This window comes from Mangifera indica, chromosome 9 (assembly GCF_011075055.1).
Source record: "Mangifera indica cultivar Alphonso chromosome 9, CATAS_Mindica_2.1, whole genome shotgun sequence".
Lineage (NCBI taxonomy): Eukaryota > Viridiplantae > Streptophyta > Magnoliopsida > Sapindales > Anacardiaceae > Mangifera > Mangifera indica.
In genome coordinates this window covers 14851712-14867390 of record NC_058145.1, presented here as the reverse complement: position 1 = coordinate 14867390, position 15679 = coordinate 14851712, and the positions used below count along the sequence as shown (strand labels likewise).

The 15679-nt window shown below is 32.4% G+C and overlaps 2 protein-coding genes across 4 annotated transcripts; one reads left to right on the top strand and one right to left on the bottom strand.

Annotated features, from left to right (window-relative positions):
* Window positions 1-235: 235 nt before the first annotated feature.
* Window positions 236-11482, bottom strand: LOC123226184 (GPCR-type G protein 2). Of its 3 annotated transcripts, none has more exons than XM_044650700.1 (14): window positions 10724-11482; window positions 10532-10632; window positions 9721-9828; window positions 8294-8414; window positions 7129-7258; window positions 6016-6094; window positions 4685-4773; window positions 3539-3631; window positions 3304-3330; window positions 3105-3191; window positions 2518-2589; window positions 1489-1619; window positions 948-1113; window positions 236-464 (listed from the first exon to the last, which is right to left on the bottom strand). In XM_044650700.1, exons 1-13 carry the CDS (start codon window positions 10936-10938, stop codon window positions 960-962), a joined length of 1407 nt encoding a protein of 468 aa, XP_044506635.1. In that variant the 5' UTR covers window positions 10939-11482; the 3' UTR covers window positions 236-464; window positions 948-959. The 3 variants fall into 3 exon arrangements, with proteins under 3 accessions (XP_044506635.1, XP_044506634.1, XP_044506636.1); XM_044650699.1 differs by having other exon boundaries at window positions 958-1113; window positions 10724-11479; XM_044650701.1 differs by lacking the exon at window positions 10532-10632 and having other exon boundaries at window positions 958-1113; window positions 10724-11478.
* Window positions 11483-12836: 1354 nt separating this feature from the next.
* Window positions 12837-14188, top strand: LOC123225222. The gene is made up of 2 exons (XM_044649130.1): window positions 12837-13252; window positions 13994-14188. The coding sequence occupies exons 1-2, from the start codon at window positions 12976-12978 to the stop codon at window positions 14023-14025; spliced, it is 309 nt and encodes a 102-aa protein (XP_044505065.1). The 5' UTR covers window positions 12837-12975; the 3' UTR covers window positions 14026-14188.
* Window positions 14189-15679: the final 1491 nt, after the last annotated feature.

Genomic DNA, 15679 nt, shown 5'->3' with positions numbered 1-15679 from the left:
TGGAACCAATTTCTCAAATAAAAAGAAAGTCAAGTGTTAATGTGACTTTCCAATGGTATAAAGTATAAAAGCACTTGGTTTACTTCTTTACGACTAGTATTGGTATGCATGGGCCGAAGAAAGCCAATTATGCCACACTATTACGAGGAATAAACAGTACCCCTTTCATCAGTTGTTTTGTTAGTAGCAGTCTACTCAACTTATAAGTTCAAGGAGCAATTTTGTCACACAATGATAAAAAATTGGAATTTTAATTGATCAATTAACAAAATTAAATCTTACATAAACAATATCCTTGTCAAAGTGTAACTGATATGCACAACAAAATAACATGTCCCAAGTACTCTGTAAAATTCTAGTCTCCGAACAACCCTTGGGTATTTGTGATGTCTTTACAGAACAATTCCTTGTCCTAAGGCATCAAATAATCATCTTTCTACAAACTCAGAGTGATAATTTTGCACCTGCAATCAGAGAAATTAGAAAATATAAATAAACAATGAATGCAGTGCCATGTAACGTAATTAACAATAGTTTGGTTCCAGGATTCAATTCTCATAATCTAGAATAAAAGTACTTCTGCATGCATGGATGCAGGAAAAGGACCAAATGAGGGAGAAATTAAGACGACAATCAGTCGATGATTATCCTCTAGAACAAAAATCTAAAGTTATAGTTTTCAATCACAGAGTCAGCGGTGTATTTGTGAGGTCAACATGTAGGCAAAATCAGGCTTATAGCAGGGTGATCCAGTTATCTTGGGGCCACTGATCTCAACATGATACCACAGCAACATTTTTCTTTTGTGCTAAAAACATGATGGTTACAACCATATACCAAATGAATAATCAAGATAGTACTATCCACTGTAGTTTTATAAAGCAAAAGTAAATTTCTATTTTAATTGATTTGAAAAAAGAAAACTGATTAACTTAATACAGTCTTACATATGAGTACCTTTAATCAATTGGATGTTTGTCAGCCTGCCGAGATGTATAATGAGCAGAAAGTAAAAGGAGAGAAAGAAAAGCACTGGCAACAAAGATGGCATCAAACCACCGGTGGTAGAAGTCAAACTGAATTTCCCCACCCAGCACTTCTGTTATGATAATCCTGCAAAGAAGTTTCAGCTCAGCACAGCCATTTCAAAAATTGCATGTCTTCGCCTAACTGGATTCTAACCAAAAAAATATTAAGTGCTTTGCTTAAGCAATATAAAGGCTGAAGCTGAATTTTGCATGCAGAAGTAAACTTTTGCTATATCAGGAATTGTAATGGCTTTAAGCAAATACTAGTCACACTTCATAACTGTATATTCTTCCAAATAAACATCACAACCATCTTCTCTCTTTGATTTTCCTTCGGATCTTACTTTTCCATAGAGTTTCTTAGTAATTTCAATAAAAATTTTCCCACAAACGGACGGTAGAATATACAGTACCTATAACCAACATAAAGGGAAATATCTTGAGTCAATAATGAGCATACCTGTATTCATTTGCCAAGCTCTTTCGTATCAAAAGAATTGAAGAGACAAAATACATTCCCATAATTTCAGTCAAAAAGAGTACAACGTTGCTTGAAGATCCACTCCCAACTCTAGAAACAGCAAAAAAGAACTGCACACAGACAAAAACAAGTCAAGTTGCAGGATACAAAATGAAAAGTAAATCTTTTTTTTTTTTTCCGGTTAGTATGAAAAGTAAATCTTTGCCCAAGCTTCTATCATTTTCTTAGGAATGTTTGCCTTATTACAACGTGGAATATGTCAATAGATTACTATGCCACTATGTCTTGGGAAATAAGAATAAAAGTCCAGGTTTTAGTGGGATTAGAGAAGGGTCAACTTTCCTATTTTTATTTTTGATAGTTTATTGTCCTAAAATCATGGTACTGATTTTACTGTCCTAGAATTATGGTATTTAATTTAGGGAAGTATATGCCAATATATTGTAATCACTCTTCCAAAGTAATTCAAGCACAAAAAATACTTTCCAAACCTCTTGTTTCACTATGCTACTACCAGAGGCATGGTAGTATATATATGCCAATATATTGGCATAGATTACAATATATATATGCCAATATATTGTAATCACTAATATCAATCAGCATGCTGCGCCCATGGTATACAACATTGTAAGAAAGAAAGAAGAAAGAGACCGTGCTATAACATTACAAGAAAGCACAAGGAAAGAACCACAGGCATTTTCACTGGTGCTTATCAAATAACATGAAGTGGATAAGTCCATAGATTTCAGACTTGAAATGATAAGAGCATGGTTCAACATGTGTCAATTCCAACCATTGCATGCCTATTCTCCCATATTCTAGTTGAATGAGTAAATGTTTTACTTTCACAGCCTGGTATAAAAAATCATGCTAATAAAGGACTTTCTTTCCAAGGAATCTAAATTCTAAATTCCAGACAATCATTAAGAGGAGATGATGAAAAATGCCTCCTCCACATGCATAAGAAATAAATTGAATGTTAGGCCATGAAAAGAGCATTATTACCTTCATCACATTCATTAAAAAACCCCGAACTGAAATAACGATCAACATCCCAATAAATATCAGGGAGATATACTGCAGAACAACTAATAGAAAAAATATTAGCTAACAGCAAATCAAACCATGCTACAGACTTGACAAAAGCATGTACCCCCTTCTCATTATTCCACATAACTTTAAGTACTGCTAATTGAAATGTACAGTACATATCAAATTTTTCATAATGCACACAGATTATTCTAAAATTAATATACATTTTATATTTTCTGATAAAAAGAATGAAAAGAAAATGATATGCCCCACAAGCTTTCTATTCAGTTTGCGCTTTGCAAAACTACTTCCTTCAGATGTTAAATTTAAAAAAGATAAATGATTTCAAACCAATAATTAAAGAAATGGTTAAAAAAAAGTGACATGACAATTAATAATAAAATGTCAACTTTACTAAACATAGGAAAATTAAATGGTAAACTTTTTAATCATGGAAAAGTTTGACAACTTAAAGAACATGTTTGAGATCTCTCATCAGATTGCAGTGTACAACTCCCAATCAATTCTGGTATGATATGATAAACAGATTAACGACTAACCTGTGACAATAATGCAGCATTAATTCCTATATCAAAGAATTGCAAGAATATGCTAATAGTCATTGTAACAGGATCAACTGAACCAGCCTGCCAAGGAAGAGATTGTAACTTAAGAAGACAGTTTAAGATGAGGTGGTTCCAAAATATAGAGAACTTAAGCATATCAATGGAATGGATCATTAGGAGAGAGAAAAGGTACCTCCTTGAAAACAACACTTTGCAAAGACTGCACAGATCAATTACATCAATCAGAGATCTTTTTTTTTAAGGTAAGCATCAATCAGAGATTTACTTATCATACATTAAATTAAATAAGAAAGGAACATCATTTAAAAGACCTAAGTGTCCATCCACTACAATCAGTTGTGCTACAAAGCTAACATAGAATGCAAACCTTAATCTTCACAACCAAACAATAATAAATCTGGTCATACCTTAATCATTTTATAAACACAATAGATAGATAATGCATAGCCAAGAAGATTCTGCATGTGACCCCTCCAGGTTCGAGAATAAGCAGCAGCTTCCTGCAAAATAAGACCAAGACTGAGGACTGGAATTCCATATAAAGTATATTTGAAAGAAAATTACCACAAAGAATACCCAAAAGAATAAAATTGTAATAATAATAGTTGTACATAAAAAATTAAAAAAATATGATAAACGGGATGAATATGCTTGACTGGTCAACATGCACAGCATAAAGATGTTAATATAAGCAATGCTGCAAGGACCACCAAAGTAGTAAAATGACAAGAAGATTGTGTAATCACAAGTATATACAGCACTGATCAGTAGATGCTGTCACTACAGAGATAAATTCAGAATAAACATATAACGATTAGGAAGCACATTCATATTGATAATCGGATATCTTGTACATATTATGTTGGAATTCCTTTAATTGTTTAAAAAAAAAAAACCCATTATTTAGCACTTCAGGCTTCCTCTATGTTTGGAAGCCCCCGGCAAGAAGAATTCACTAGAGGAGGTCAGATACATGTAGATTAAAGAAATATAGAGATACAAGGTAACTAGCACTTTTAACAACTTTCTATTTTTCTGAAAGAAGAGATTGGATCTTTGACCAGTAAAGCAAACTTGCACGTGCTAAAAACTTTATCCATGCAAGTTCGTAAATAAGAGAGCAGGAGAAAGGATGATCAATGTCTCATACAGATCCAGCTTTTTCCGAGATAACAATCAACATAGGGAAATGATTGGAAATGATCAAGACATCATCAAATTCATTGTTGGCAAGAAAATATAATTTACCACTCCAGACAACATGTGAGTTTGCTAATAATTTAAACCTCTGTTCATGATGCCTATATCAGATTGTAATTGAAGAATCTAGGCTATGGCATATCAATTTACAATATCCCACAAAATATCAAACCACTCAGCAAAACCATACCATGACATAATAATTTTACAACACAAAGAAAAAGATATTTCAGCTCATGAGAAAAAAAAGTAGCAAAAAGAGAAGCATAGGGCCAACAAATTGCATAAATTACAATAGATCTGAAAGAAGTCAAAGAGATTAATTTGCAAAGAAAAAATATATAAGACAGAACCTTGGCTTGGCGAAGCTCATAGATTTCAAGAAATAACTGCTTTGATAGCTCCTCTAAAGCTTGCACTTCTGCTTCCATGTTTTTAATATCTTGACAATCAGAAAATAAATAAAATATTTAGAAACTTCATTGAGGGATATAATAAAGCAATGGACCTTCAAAGAACAAATGTTTAAATCCTGATAATGAATTCTTAAACTTTCAATCATTTAAGATAGCATCCATACAATCAGCATATGAGCAATGAAAATAAAATAATCAACCTTTTGAAATGCCATAAAATAAGTAATATCAAACAAGCACAAAGACAGAACCATCATGGCACTGATTCATAGAAAAAAAAGAAAAAAAACAACCTGCTAACCTGAATATAGATTAAAAAACAATAAAACTATTTTCACACACTTTTAAGTACACAGATGATGTATCATCAAATGATTGAGTAATTTTGAATTAAAGATAAAATAATATTCAATCATATAATGACACATCATTTGTGTACCTAATTATATACTCAAAAATGTGTATACATAGTATTGCTCATTAAAAAAGGGAATTTTCATTTATCAAATTTCCAACAAGTGTTCTTCAATGTGTTTTTTTCAATTAAATTTTTTTTTTCCCTGAAACCACTTGAAAATAAAAAACAACAAAAATCCAGGCACACACACAAATGCTTTATATCTTGATCGTTAAGCCAAACAAAAGGAACTCAGAGACTGGTAGGAAAACCCAAATGATAAGTGACAGAATCCTGGAATCTGTGAAAAATGAAGAGGTCAAATTTAGTGCATCAGCATAGGTGGTTTACTCAAATGGCTGTGAAACAGAAAGTTGGAGGAAACAAGTCGATTATAGTTCAAGTTCAGAGATAGCAAGGAATGGTCATCTCAAGCAGTAAAATTTGTATAATGTTTCATAATTTGCTTTGCAGTAATCAGTCAACAGAAAGACATACAGGATGGTTAGTACCAGTAGTTGATGAGCTCAAAAAAATAGATAAACCTTACGTTATTCTTGTAAATAATGTTTCAGAAATTTAACATTAGACTTCCAAAAGATAGTGAACTTAATTTACGGACAACTTTTAACCACAGATAATTTTGTTCACAAGAGACTACCATGGGTATAAATTGGACAAAAATTAACAAAGACTTATTTGCCCGCTGCAAAAATAAACAAATATATAGAACAAATGCCACAACAACAAAATGAAGCAACTATTGAGCATCCTCAAAAAAGTAAACCGTACACTTAAAAAATGCATTGATCATTAACAAAGAGAAGTACAGATCAAAAGTGCAAGGAAGTAAAAAGATAAATAAATAAACCTTGTTCCTTTTGGTCATCTTGAACAGATCGTACAACTGTGCTAACAATCCGCTTAAAAAATGATCTAGCCTTTAAATTCTGGAAAACATAGCTTTCAATGAGCAACCATAACGAATTGCAACATATATTTAACCATAAAATAATTTAAGAGACAACCATAACATAATTATATTTGGGTGTTGCTTTTAGAAGATTTAAGAATTTATACCACATACTAAACACTAAAGCAAAATGATCAGAGCATGAACACAAAACTTCAGTGCCGTTTGGCACAGTATTTCAGTTGTGTTCAGCCTTTAGATTCAAACACAGTAGCAAAAAGCATTTGATATATCTTTCCATGAGACTGAAATGGAAAACAGAGGAAGCATTCTCCAATTTTACAATGGAACTCTCAAAAATATATTTAGATAATTTACCAATTTATGGAAATAAGAATTCTAGATTATGTCGACCTCCAAATAAATCACAGCTGAATTTCAAAACTTTTAAATAACCTCATGCTCTAAGGTTAGTCTCCCCTCTTTCTTACTCTTCTAGTCACTGCCCCATGCAATGAATTTCCCACTCTGTAAATCAGAAAAATCCTCCAGTCGGCTTCAGGTTCTTGGATACGATATAAAAAATTTTGGGTTTTAACAATGGAATGGATTTTTAAGTAAATATTAAGTTGTGATATTTTACAATGGGGTTTTTAAGTAAATCCTAAGGTTTCTAGTAAAATTCATGAATCTCCAAGGAAATCTTTGAAAACTCGCAAAGAAAATTACAACTATTTCTAAAACTTCTAAGCAGGTTTCAACATATTTTCATATCAAAAGAATTGCCTATAATTACGGCAAACCTCATGCAAGATTAATTAAAATTTCCCTTCCACTTACCATCATATGCATTATTCAATCTTAAATTACTGGATTTAGTTGATCATCCCCCTTTTCAAGTTCGAGAAAAATTTTAGACTTCAAATGCTCCACCACATTGTTCACACAAACAAAGCCACATAATAAAAGCTACCAACCTCCAACACAATAAAGTCTCCAAATTAAGTTAAGAAGTAAAGCAATTTGAGTTAGAAAAGAAACAGAATAGTAGATCATACAAGATAATAATACCTCTTCAGATACTTGAATCCGTTCCATCTCCATTTGACAAAGAATAATTTTCTTTTTCTTGGAAATGCAAGTATCAATTGATTGCATCAGTTGTCTTTCCAAGGCCTTGATTTCTGCTTCATCAATCTCTCTGCCAAGTTTAAATGTTAACTCTTAGGAAATCAAAATCAATAAAGAGAACTGAAAAGCGGACACAATTTTTGAATAAAAACCATAAACTGGAAATCTTAAAATTATAACACAATTATAAATACGTCAAAATTATAAACTCCACTTCAACGAATTAATCTTTCTCTGAGTAATTTAATGCAAAAGATTTGAAGAATTTCCCCTTGAAAATGGATTATCCCGCTTTAGGAACAATAGAAAAAAGAAGAGAAGTAAGAAACTGAAATGCAAACAAGGCAAGGAAAAATACAAATTAAGCAGTGAAACGTAGAGTAAATATCAGTAATACACCCTGGGTTTTACAAAAATGACAGATGCATAATAGGTTTTGGACTTTTTGTCGCACACCACCCCCGCACTATTTAGAAAAAATGCACAAACCACTCTATTCCTAACTCCATTCAATTTGAACTAATGTTGCAGTAGTAACAACATAATTCCTTGATCTCAATCCAATCACAATACATAAAATACAGCCATTGTGATCAAGATCATTCCAGCACCATTAACACAAACAAAAACAGAGCCATTCCATCGCCGCTACCGCTACATTTCAAACAGCACAATTGAATCCAATGAATAAAAAAGCACATCCTAAATGAATCTGCCCTCCAACACAGTGCCTGGTTAGATCCACAACATCCAAAAATCCATGCACAAACCACCCTAAACCTTAAAACTCAGGGGTAGTTTTTGAAACTTACTTGTAACATGTAACATGCCATCCCCCTATTAATAATGTGAACAGCTACTCTACACATTACCAACTCAGCAAATATCATAAGCATAATCTGAATGCCAGCTTTCTACATTTATTCAAAGGGACTTAAATACTATAAGTTTATATGCATCATGTGTACTGACCAAAGAGACTTATAATGATCAAGCAAAGTCTTTTACAATCAATCATGAAACCAAATGGACATCAAATGAAAAATTTACATGAAAACTTAAAACTTTAAGGAACAACTTTAAAGAAATAATATTATGTCATTACCTGATGAAAAGTGACAAATAACTGTAGGGCAAATTTACAGCTCCAAAACCAGATAGAACAGCCATGACAGTAACACCAATGACCCCAATTCTACTAACTAACTGAGGCATGGTGAAGAAACCTGAGAAGCAAAATCATGAAGAGCTAAAACACAATTTGAGACACTTGAACAAAAAATTTCAGTTCAAATGTTACAAGTGACAAGGAAGGGGAAAAGACAAAATTGCACAGAAGAAGGACATACAGCATTGAAAGAACATATACTCTTCTTTGGTACAGAAGCTATAGTTCACAATGCAATAACTTGAATAGACAACAAAAAACCAACTCTTACATTTGACTTGAATATCTTACTCCTAATGGAGATTAAACAGCTACAAGAAAAACTAGTAATTCAGCACATAGTCGGTGTTATAAGAAAATAAGAACCTAATAACCATTAATCTGAAATCTGAGCAAATCACATTCCTATTCATAACATATAATAAAGGGAAAATTCCATCGATATTCGTTGACATTTTGCTAATATTGGTAGACCCAATGTCCAAGATTCATCCCCTTGAAACTCTAAAAATCACCATAAGTTTCCTAAATTATCACCAATATAATAAAGGAAAATTCCATTGATGTTCCTTGACATTTTGCTAATATTAGTAGACCAATGTGCAAGATTCATCTCCTTGAAAATCTAAAAATTATCATCACAAACCTCCCTCAAAGTTTCCTTAAACTTGTCAAAAGAGTCCAATGTACAGATTTTTCAGTCTTTTACTGAATGTTAGCATACCTTGAGTCAAAAAATTAATCTCCAAGATAAAATTACAAATAAGAAATCAAATAGGGAAGACATAGTGCTAATTTGACTGCACCATATAGTGCCATCCACCGCGAAAAAGGAAGGGGAAAAAAGTTCTCCAGCTGTGATTTCTTTTTGCACTTATAACCCCCCACTAAATGAATTTTTGTATCTTATCCCTTTAAATTTGTAGTATCAATATCCTCAAAACTGAATTAATATCGCTAACTTCCCTCACTAATTCAATTTCAATGGCATTGAAAACTACTAATTGTTTTATGTGAAGTTTAAATCATAAGTCACATATTCAGAATTTTTATAGAATCAGCTTCATTTCATTTTCTTTCAAGCTGCAACAGCTTGTGCATTTCACTTCTTTCTTATTGCGTAACTACTGCAAGTATACTCACAGTTCTGATCAAGGATATTAGTAACCATTGACACAAATATGAAAATTTCAGAGAACGAGCAGAGTATAAAATAATAATAAATAATAAAGCAAAATGGGGGAACATGATGCACAAAATGATTAAAATATCAAAAAGGTATATGAGGGCACCAGAAGAAAAGGGAGCACGAGGGAGAAACAATGATCTGAACAGAAAAAAATATATATATATATATCAAATACCTTTATCAGGTGATGGCATAGGGAAGTGAATGCCCATGCGCCAAAAAGCATAAAGAAATGCCAGCAAAAACAAGATGGCTCCAAGTGCAGCCCGCTCCTTCCTTACACCTGAAATGAATCAAATTTAACAAGAAAACAAAGAAGAAAGAGAAACAGCCTCAAGTTTCTATCACATGCTGCAATCCTAATAAAGAGGCCCTATATAACATCTCAGTTTCTAGATATCAAGCTAAAATAGAGTAACTCCATATCTTAGTTCCCTTCCCCCAATACTAAAAAATTTGAAAAAAAATGTAACAGCATTACATCATATACTATAGCACTATTAAGATTAAATATGTAAAAAAAAGAAGACATGCACTCTACAACTATATATATAATCAATCCAAAACACGGATTTTAATGTGTACATGTTAGAAATTCTAGTCCTTATATTTCTATGTATCTGCTGTGTTATGGAGATTCCTCATTATTTACAATTTATCACATGGTCTAGCATCATGGTTGTGGTTCCTAAATAAAGTTACAAGCATATCTCCGACAAATTAACTCTAATTTCATATGGAAACTGAACCAAAGAATTTACACATAAATCATCAATTTGAAGAGATCTCAGCCAGCAGTTAAGTAATGCTACCACTCCAAATAGATAACCCAAATTCTCATCCCAAGTAATCTGTTTTTTTTTTTTTTAACATTAAACGACCAAACGGGTCCAACTTACTAGCAAGGGTAAAAGATCACTTGGTTTAACCATACAACATAAAAGACAAGCACACATGTTTTAACGGAAAATAAGAAGAGGTCGTACCGTTGTTGCAAAGCATCAAGTAACAATGATAGTAAGGCAACATGAAAACCAGAAGTAATATCAAACAAAACAAATCAATCTTCCAATTGATCACCCTTGCCCTAAAGCCAAAACAAAATCCAACTAATTCTTATCAATAAAAATAATGTAAATTAAAAAAAAAAAGAAAAAAAAGTTAGAGTTGGTCGTTACTCTTTTGAAAGAACAGGGATGATCTCGAAGAGAACGAGCTGTAGAAGATTGCAAGAGAACGCAAAAACGACACTGAAAATGACCTGAACCAGTGCTCTCTTCTCTTCATACTCTTTGTAAAGTCTGATGTTCAAGAACCAGAGTCCAGCCCATCCCAATAGACACAAGGATCCCACCACTACCACTCCTTCGTAAATCGCCCATCCCCAACCCATCTCCACAAACTATACTCTATAGATTTTACCTTCTTCAATCTTCACCAATAATTGAAGCACTAAATTACCAAATTAAAAGCCAAAATTGAAACAACCACAACTTGCTCTCTTTGTCTTTCTCTATCGATTCTCACTCCAATCTGGTTGAGACGCTACAAATGCAATTAACACCGTATATTTCTCCTGATTTTTTACAAGTACAAACCAGAAAGGAAGTTTATATCTTTATTTTTACGGTTTAATGTGTCCATATGGTCTGCAACTGAAAAAATCTTTGGATATGACTGAAGCTTGGCAAAAACCCGGGTCCAGTTTTGATGCGGGAGATTTTTCCTGAACCGGCCACAGATGTATAACCACGAATTAACTCCTGGTCCGCGGAATACCTGTACAGCTCCCAGGTCTACCTATATCTGGTTTGTACAGTTGCTATAAGCCAAACAACGAGAGTGTTGGATTGTTGCATTTTAGCGAGGATAAATCAAATTTTTTCTGTACTACAATGGCTTGTAAGTTCTGCTAACATAGAGGGCTTTCAATCTCCTTAAAGCAAGTGATATAATTGTGCATCAAATTTATTAGTTCTCAAACCTAAAAAGTTTGTAAAGATGATGAAACATTAAAATCTAAAAAATGAAGGTTTAAGTTTAAATTTTTATTATATTTATAAAATTTTAACTCAATTAATATAATGATTGTGAATTACATTTTCAACAATTTAAAGAGATTAATTAATATGAGGAGTGTACAAGTTCGTTAAGCCTTTCAAGTTTTATAGTGCTCATTTTAATAAGTAAAAAGACGAGATATTATTCTATCTCAACCTTCTCAAGGTGTTTTATATTTTCACTAAAAATTATATCTCAGATTTATCCGTTTAACAAATATAGATGAGATTTTTGGTTATTGAAAAAAAAAAACTTATTAGTTTTTATGAAATCTTTATTATTTCTTATGGTATGTCTTTGTAATAAAAATTATTATTGCATTGCATTTTCAACAATTCGAGAAGATTAGTTAACATAGACATTGCACAAACTAATTAAGCCCTTCAAGTTTTATCGTGTTCATTTCAAAAGTGAAATCTTCTTGTGGGGGCTTATGTTCTCACTAAAACGGATCCCAACAAGGAAAACGTTGAAGGCATAACCAAGTAACAACATGTCAATCACATGGAGAGACATGCCCAATATGAGATAGAGGCAAAGGTGAAGTTTGGTGATAACTTTATTGTATTGGGTATCATTGCAAGCTTACTCTTTCTTAAAGAAGTACTCAATCAGAAACAAAAATATATCACTAAAGTTGATAATTCATATTATCGAATTGTATTAATATTATGTTAATTATAACTCAAAATATAATTATATCAAAATCTTTTAATTCTAACCACTTTGAACTATGTTTCGAATTGATTTGACACATCAAATTGAGCCAAAATTATTTATTATTTTTACTCTCTTAAATATTTTTAGTGTTTCAATTCTATCTTCAAATGATCTCAATCAACTATTAACAAAATACACAATAAAAGTATTTTACCTTATTTACTTCAAATGACACATCGAATTGAATTTTATATATAACTTATAGAATTGCAAGCACGCTGTCTCATCTCTTAAATAGAGAAGATTAGTTGGGAAATTTGAGACAAATCAAATGCATTAGATAAATTTCATTCTGAGATAAATGAAGACGCCCCCACAAAATCCAGCAACTCCCTCCAAGACTTTTGTCCTGAGTGAGCGCCGAATTCTGTAAAGAAACTACTCCATGACCACCTTTCTTTATTTGTATATATTCTACATCATTATTTGTGCAGCATTTATTTAGAACATCTTTATTGGAGATTTATACTATAGATGTATACACACACTCACAGGCTTATGGCTAATCCAGCCAAATATAAACAGCCAGTTTTGGGCCTTTGTAGTACTTGAACGGTCTGGGTCGGTGTTTGGTACATCTAACCCAAGTTCAGCAATTAAATGCAGAGGCATTTCGGGGGGTTTTACGGAGGTTTAGGTTTGGCCAAAAATGGCAGGAGTTACAGTAGCTGGAAGATCCACATCCATTTTTTCTCGCACAACATTGAGATCAACACCATCAAGAACAAGACTATCTCAAGTCTCAGTCTCAAATTGCTCCGCTCCTTCCAATTTCAACCTCCGTTCACGGAGCCGAATATTCCCTACGCCTTCTCCTTGTAGGTTATTGCGACGAGAATTGAGCACGCTTGTTCCTATCCACAGCGCTATTTCAGCTGCTTGTCTTGTCTCCAAGCTTCCCAGTGAAGCCAGTTCTTCAATCCAAGGTTCGCAGTCTTAGATTTACACAACTTTTTATGTTTGATAAATTTTGTTTAATCCCATGAGGTTTGGAAAATAGGCCGAAAATTTTCAGTTCATCGCATTTTATGTGATCTTCTAGGAAGTCTCGGAGGATGACTTTAGGAAACGTCTATGTTGATACTCATGAAGATTTTTGAAAAAAATTGAGATCTCTGAAGCCTACTTTTATTATAGCTGAACTTCATGAGGGTTTATTGTAAATTAAAAGAAGAAATAAATGATAATTAAGGAGCCTCAATTGTTGTTCTAGTCTGTATGTAATTTCTTGTTCTGAAAGTTGGAGATCTAAGTAGCTTTCTGTCTTCTTCACATGATTAGATGCAATTCAGGTTGCTTTGAAGTTGAAATTAAATTACAATGGACCAAAAGGAGTTTTTGCAAATGGTATGACACAATTTAATATCTGCAAGTTTTAAAATAACTGGCTCAAAATTGCATTGAGCATAATTATGTTGTAATTCAAGTTTCAATGCTTTGAGCTGAATTTTTTTATTTTTTAATTCTACTTTGGAGTTAGTAGCCGGGATATGATGAATGACTTACTCATGTAAAGCGGAATCTTAAAATGAAAGGAGGGGCTATTCTCTTTAAATGTTGTGTTCTTTTTCTAGTTTCCAGATTAGTTCGCAAATTTACTTTTTTTGTTACTGTGAGAAATGAGTTCATAATACTGATTAATTTCCTTTTCCTTTGATTAATGACAGGGAGATTTGCAAATTACCTCAGTCCCATCTAGGATCAAGTGCTTGCAAACATCAAAACTCTTTCTCCTTTCAATTTTGTAATGTTGTTTACTTCATTTCTGAAATTGAAATTCAGGCATTCCGATGCTAATTGCTGACCAATGTTTGTTTGATCATCATTAATTTAAGTGGCAATCTTGAGTTACTTGAGTTCTACTTGCTATGTGATAAATTGATTCTACTCAGATGATAAAATTGTCTTTATAATTTCCCAATAATCTCATTTGTATCATTGGAGATTTGATTTCGGAGAATACCTATCGTTTGATGTCCTCTGGTTATGATGGTGATGATTGATCATATTAGTAAACAAAATAATCGAGTATGCGTATGCTGTTATTATAGTTTCAGTATTGCAACTTGTTTCCATCACCCTTTGCTATATCTTATAGAACCATTTATGGGAAATAGTTTTAGAAACCTGGTTTTGCACTCTAGTTTCATAATTTGTAGTTACTAAATGTTGACTAATCTTGGTTTTGGAACATTCCCAACTTTAGCTAAAGGTAAGCTGTTATTTGTACTTGAGTTTAATAAGTTTGACCCTATAAGATTAATACCATAAAATGATAAAAATTATATAACATTTTTTTTTTTTGTCTTGTCACTTTTTATGTAGCCAAAAGGAGGATCTTGAATAGAACATATAATTACCTAAGTAACTTCCATTTCTAGAGTATTTATTCATGTTGTTTTGATGGGTTTGGACTTAAAAGTCTGAATAATAATAGACTTTGTTGAGGTTTAAATCATGTTGCCATCAAAGATCATATTAATCTTATAGGAACCAATAAAATGCCTTGTTGTTGGTTTCAGTTTCACATTATATATTTGCTCTTAAGGAGCAATTCTTGATCATAAAGATGCTACAAAACTTGAGCATCAAAACTATACATGTATTTGTTGGAACAATACAAAGTTAGCATGTTTACATGATTCCGTTATTGATGATTTGATAAGTTGAAGTATTTTAAGTTGTTGCATAAAGTGAATCTGTCAAACTTCATTTTATCAATTTCATTTGTTAGAGTAACATGGTCTCACTTGTGGTTAATTTTAGAAAAAGTTGAAGGAATCAGAGGTATTCATAGATTGAACCAGCTATTACCATATAATTTAGTGCTTGTTTGGCAAGCTTGTTGATATTGCTTGTTTTTATTATTATTATTATTTTTTGTATACCTTATTGTGAATAGTGCATGGACAAAGATAATAAAATGGAAGTAGGTTTGAACTGTTTAGATGAGTGATTAGGCCTTTAGGGTTCCTTCCATATGGTCTATAGTTTGAGTCCCCTCATGGTCACCAACATGGCCAAAGGCCATTGTTTCCCACTTCTTATTCTTGCAGGGTTTGGTTGGAAATTGTTATGAATTATCAACAAAAGAAGAAATAGAGTAAATCATACATCTTAAGTCTTTGCATGAAATTTTCTTTGTAGGTTAGTATTGTGTTTTGTGTTGCAATTTTGATTGCTTGAATAACAAAGTTGTGATACATTGGTTAGTTAAGAAGGGAATGTCCAAAATTAGGTTTTGCTTGTAACATGTGGTCATTATTGATATTTGAATTGTGTAATTTGTGGAAGTAGCATAGAATACTATATTTGTAATATTCTTAGACAAATCTCAGATCGGTAAAGTACGG

What these genes read in the sequence shown, in the direction of transcription:
- LOC123226184 (XM_044650700.1), bottom strand. Translation starts at nt 10,938, where the DNA reads ATGGGTTGGGGATGGGCGATTTACGAAGGAGTGGTAGTGGTGGGATCC. An exon ending in TATGCCATCACCTGATAAAG is followed by an intron (nt 8,415 to 9,720) that starts GTATTTGATATA and finishes TTTGCTTCTCAG; the next exon opens with GTTTCTTCACCATGCCTCAG. An exon ending in AAAGTGTTGTTTTCAAGGAG is followed by an intron (nt 3,192 to 3,303) that starts GTACCTTTTCTC and finishes CTTCCTTGGCAG; the next exon opens with GCTGGTTCAGTTGATCCTGT.
- LOC123225222 (XM_044649130.1), top strand. Translation starts at nt 12,976, where the DNA reads ATGGCAGGAGTTACAGTAGCTGGAAGATCCACATCCATTTTTTCTCGC. An exon ending in AGCCAGTTCTTCAATCCAAG is followed by an intron (nt 13,253 to 13,993) that starts GTTCGCAGTCTT and finishes GATTAATGACAG; the next exon opens with GGAGATTTGCAAATTACCTC.